This window comes from Balaenoptera ricei, chromosome 12, assembly GCF_028023285.1.
Source record: "Balaenoptera ricei isolate mBalRic1 chromosome 12, mBalRic1.hap2, whole genome shotgun sequence".
In the NCBI taxonomy this organism is placed as follows: domain Eukaryota; kingdom Metazoa; phylum Chordata; class Mammalia; order Artiodactyla; family Balaenopteridae; genus Balaenoptera; species Balaenoptera ricei.
Window position 1 is genome coordinate 84,662,114 of NC_082650.1, and position 4,444 is coordinate 84,666,557.

General features: G+C 52.5%; 1 protein-coding gene across 1 annotated transcript; it reads right to left on the reverse strand.

Moving 5' to 3' along the window:
* Positions 1-2,082: 2,082 nt before the first annotated feature.
* Positions 2,083-3,047, reverse strand: LOC132376451 (thyrotroph embryonic factor-like). The gene has a single exon (XM_059942108.1). It carries the CDS (start codon positions 3,045-3,047, stop codon positions 2,142-2,144), a length of 906 nt encoding a protein of 301 aa, XP_059798091.1. The 3' UTR covers positions 2,083-2,141.
* Positions 3,048-4,444: the final 1,397 nt, after the last annotated feature.

The window sequence follows — 4,444 nt, forward strand, 5'->3', positions numbered from 1 at the left end:
TCTTCCCAAGTAAGGAGAGAACCAGACACCCACTGGCTGGCGGGGGGGGGGGGGGGGGGAGGGGTAGAAGGAGAGGGCACTGCACAGGCAGAAGGCGGGACAAAGAGAAGAGACACCAGGCCATCATCTCACCCGCTGGGGTCGGAAAGTGGACGCCACCCGGAGACTAAAGGTCCATCCCTTAGGGGAAAAAACTGAAAGAAACACAAACCATACACTTCTGACCAAAGAAAATGAAGAGCTTTTAAGCTGGTGGCTCTTCTACCAATAACAAAATGAGAAGTGCCCTCTTGGTGGGTGGCCAGACAGAGGGAGAGTGCCCGGGCGGGCGAGCTGCCCAGAGCAGGACACTGACATGCCGGATGCAACTGCCCTGTTGTGGTTACAATAGAGTGAAAAGTGTGAACATGGTTTTCACAGAACCACAAAGTAAAAGTCAGGGGCCTGCAGGGAGGGCGCTGACATCCCTTGGCCTCAGGGACCCTTATCAAGTCCCCTGGAGAGACGGGTGTGCAGGTCCCTGGAGGGCCGTGGTGTTCCCCTGGTTTGTGCTCCGGAGCCAGTGGATGGCTTCCCCTGCTCTTAACATCTGTTATGAAAAGTCTTTAGGGGTCAAGGCCCAGGACTCCGAGCCACCACTTTAAATAAAGCCAGTGGTGAATGTGACAAAGTGTGCCCGTCACCTCTGACCCCTCCTTACCACAGGCTGCCTGCCCTGGGCAAATAAATACACCCATCTCTGGGTGCCCCAGCTGACCGCAGCGAGCAGATGCTTCCACGGATCTCCTTAATTAATCTTTCGGGCAGAGCCAAAGGACGAGTCCAGCTGGACACAAGAGAAAGGAGCAGCTGGGAGGTAGGCCCCTCCGCACCACACCAAAGCCAGGCTTGCATGGGTGGCTGTCTCCTGGGACCCAGATCGAGGGGACTCTAGCCTATGTAAATGTCCCCAGAGCCCGCTGTTCCAAAAGAGTTGTGCTGCGACCAGGGGACCAGGTGTCCTGCCTGGTGACGCCCTCCAGGCCGCTCGCACGGGGTGGATCCTGAAGCCAGAAATGGGAAGCCCTCTTCTGCTTTTCAGAGACAGCGGACTCAGGCCTGGCCCGCATGGGAAAGCAGATCAAGAACGAGCGGGAGCTTCACGAGAAACATGCCCCAGCTCCCCGCCTACAGCGTGAGGGGCTGTGGAGACCGGTTTTCTGAACACCACGCAGAAGGTGCATCCCAGCTCCAGGAAGTTAAGCTTCCTAGACGAGGAGGCTCTTTCTTTTAAATCCAAGATCTGAGCTTGGTCACTGGATGACAAGAAACAGCAGGCCCAGAGGCCCAGTCTGGTGGGACAGATTTGACTCAGGCGGCCTCCACAAGTGACCTGGAGAAGAGGAGACATGCACGGCGACCAAGGCTCAGAGACCACCACCCTGGGAGTCTCTCCCCAACGGCGGATGGAAGGCAGAGGGAACCCCTCCCCAGGGCCTCCTCCTTCCGGGCCTCGGAGCCACAGAGAAAAGGGGTGAGGGAGCCACGAATGGTTGGGTGCACTTCTGTCGCAGGCCCAGACGCAAAGCCCGTCCCAGGCTGTGCAGACACCCAGCCGCTGCGGCCTGGCACCCACGTGGACACTACAGAGGAGCTGGCGTGTCTTTTTACCTTTGAGGAAGATGGGAACGGATGTTTTTCTCTAAGACTTTCTGGGGAGGACAACAGACCCTCCCTGCCTGGAAATGCGCCCTGCTACCTGAGAAGATGTAAGGGCGACAGCCATCATGACTCATTCTGCAGAGACAGGCCTGGACGGCCCAGGCTGGAGAAGCAGGGAGAGTCAGGGAAGCCTGGGTACCCTGGAAAAGAAGAGCCCATGCTCCAGAGGTCCCCTTCCGGTCCAACTGAGACAGCCAAGAACAGAGACTAAGGCTGATTCACCACCTCGTAGATTCTCTCGCATCCCGCCAGGGAGGAGGCTGGCCCCCAGGGAAGTCGCCGTGCTGGCCATGTGATAATGAAGCTTGAACGTGAAGGCTCCTGGGGCAGGTGCGCCGCCATGCGCCCACGACGAGTCATAAGTCTCCACGCAGGGGTGGGTTTCAGGGGTCCGAGGCAGAGGTCTGAGGTGAGGCAGCGCGCCCGGGCGGGGGCACGGGTTACAAGGGCCCGTACTTGGTCTCGTACTTGGACACGATGGTCTTGCACTTGCCCACCTCCTTGCGCAGCTCCGCCACCTCCGTCCACAGGGCTGTGTTCTCCTCCTCCAGGAAGGCCGCCCGGATGGTGATCTGGTTCTCCTTCAGGCGCCGGGCGTCCCGGGACCGCTTGGCCGCCACGTTGTTCTTCTTGCGTCTCGTCCAGTACTTTTCGTCCGTCTGCTCATCGGGGACAAAGACCTTCTTGGCCTTTTCGATCATGGGCTGGGGCTTCAGGTCCTCCTCTGCAAACCTGTGCTTCCGAGGGTTGAACAGCTCCCCGCCCGGCACGCTGGAGAGGACCAGGTCGGCAGGGTCGGGATTGAAGTTCACATCCACCGCCACGCAGTTGGGGTCGATGGGACTGGGTGTCCCCCTCTCCTTTTCCAGGGAGGATTCTGTGCTAGACACGGTTTCCGAGGGCTGAAAGACAGCGGGGGAGGAGGATGGCGGGGACGCCGTGGAGGAACTGGCCGACCCCTTCCCTTCCAGCTCAGCCACAGGCAGCAGCAGGTTCTGGGCCAGGTGGGTGGGGCTGGCAGGGATGCCATTCTCCAGCAGGAACTCATCCAGGTCCATGTACTCCAGGTGGAAAGACTCGCCATCGTATGGGATGGTCTCGTCCCAGATGGGTGGCATGAGGGAGGCAGAGACGGCCATGGTGCTGGCCGCTGCAGCCTCGTCTTCCTCCAGCTGTTCCTTCCCCTCTTCCTTATCTAGGCGCGCCTCGCGCGGGGGGTTCTCCATAAGCTTCTTCAGGACCAGAGGGAAGGGGCCCGGCAGGCCCCTTTCCCTGGCTGCGCGCCCCGGCCCCGGCCCCGCCTGCGGCTCTACAGGTGGCTTCTTTCCGCCGCCCGCGTCGGACATCGCGCCCAGCGCTCTGCTCGCGCGCCTCGCCTCCCCCGCCCGCCCCCCCCCGAGATGGGACGGAGCTGTGCGACCCGCCGCAGCTGCCGACACGGGCCTCTTTTTTTTTTTTTTTTTTAACAGTTTAGCAGTTCCAAAATGTCCCTTCATTCCTTGCACATTCACATCCTTTTAATTTCCATAACTGAATTTTATACTATATTCTATTAATCAACCCACCATACTTACTTGCAACAAAAATATGAATGTAATAAAATATTCATACTCAATTTAGATATAATTATTTTAGTATATAATTGATAAAATAGCATAACTTATAATTTTGATAACTACTAAACATAAAAAGTAAAATATTATTGAAATATATCTCCTAATGAGATGAGTAGGGCTTTTAAAATTTAATTCACGTATCTGTGGATAAATATTACGTATTAATAAAATAAGACAAGCTTCAGCATCAGTTCTATTCATATTTTTCTTTTTATAATGCAAATTAAAAAAAATAACCAAACACCCTGCTCATATAATAAGTAGAGGGACTGAAAGGAGTTTTATTATAGCAATTCTACCTAATTCTCTGAACTCCTAGGATATATGCCAAAATATTATAGAATCACCCATCATAAAAATGTTTAGTAATCTAGGGACTTCCCTGGTGGTCCAGTGGTTAAGACTCCACGCTTCCAATGCAAGGGACGTGGGTTTGATCCCTGGTCGGGGAACTAAGATCCCACGTAAAAAAAAAAAAAAAAAACCCAAAAATATTTAGTAACCTAGATTGCCCCTGCTATTCTGTTGAAAGCAAAGAAGTAGAAATTACCCAACTTGCAATGGTATTTACTGCTCAGTCTTCGGAATTATCAGAATTTTTCATGAGATACTGAATACACAGACAATGGCCAGATCATATTTGACAACAGTCTCTGACCCACAACCTCTGCACAATTGGCCCAAAACAGTCAGGACTTGTCAGTGGTCAGTGACGGCAACTTCCCTCTTCTTGCTCCTCTGTTTTGCCTTTCAACCCAGGACCAACCAGAGTCAAACACAGGCACACCTTGGAGATACTGTGGATTCCGTTCCAGACCACATCAATAAAGCAAAAAATAAAGCGAGTCACACAAATTTTTTGGTTTCCCAGTGCATATAAAAGTTATGTTTAGATTATACTGTAGTCTATTAAATGTGCAATAGCATTATGTCTAAAAAAAAGTACATATCTTAATTTAAAAATACTTTATTGTTAAAAATGTTAAAACAGTTTCAACAGTAACATCAAAGATCACTGGTCACATGTCACCATAACAAATATCATAATGAAAACATTTGAAATATTGCAAAAATTACCAAAATGTGACACAGAGACCAGAAGTGAGCAAATAGTGTTGGAAAAATGG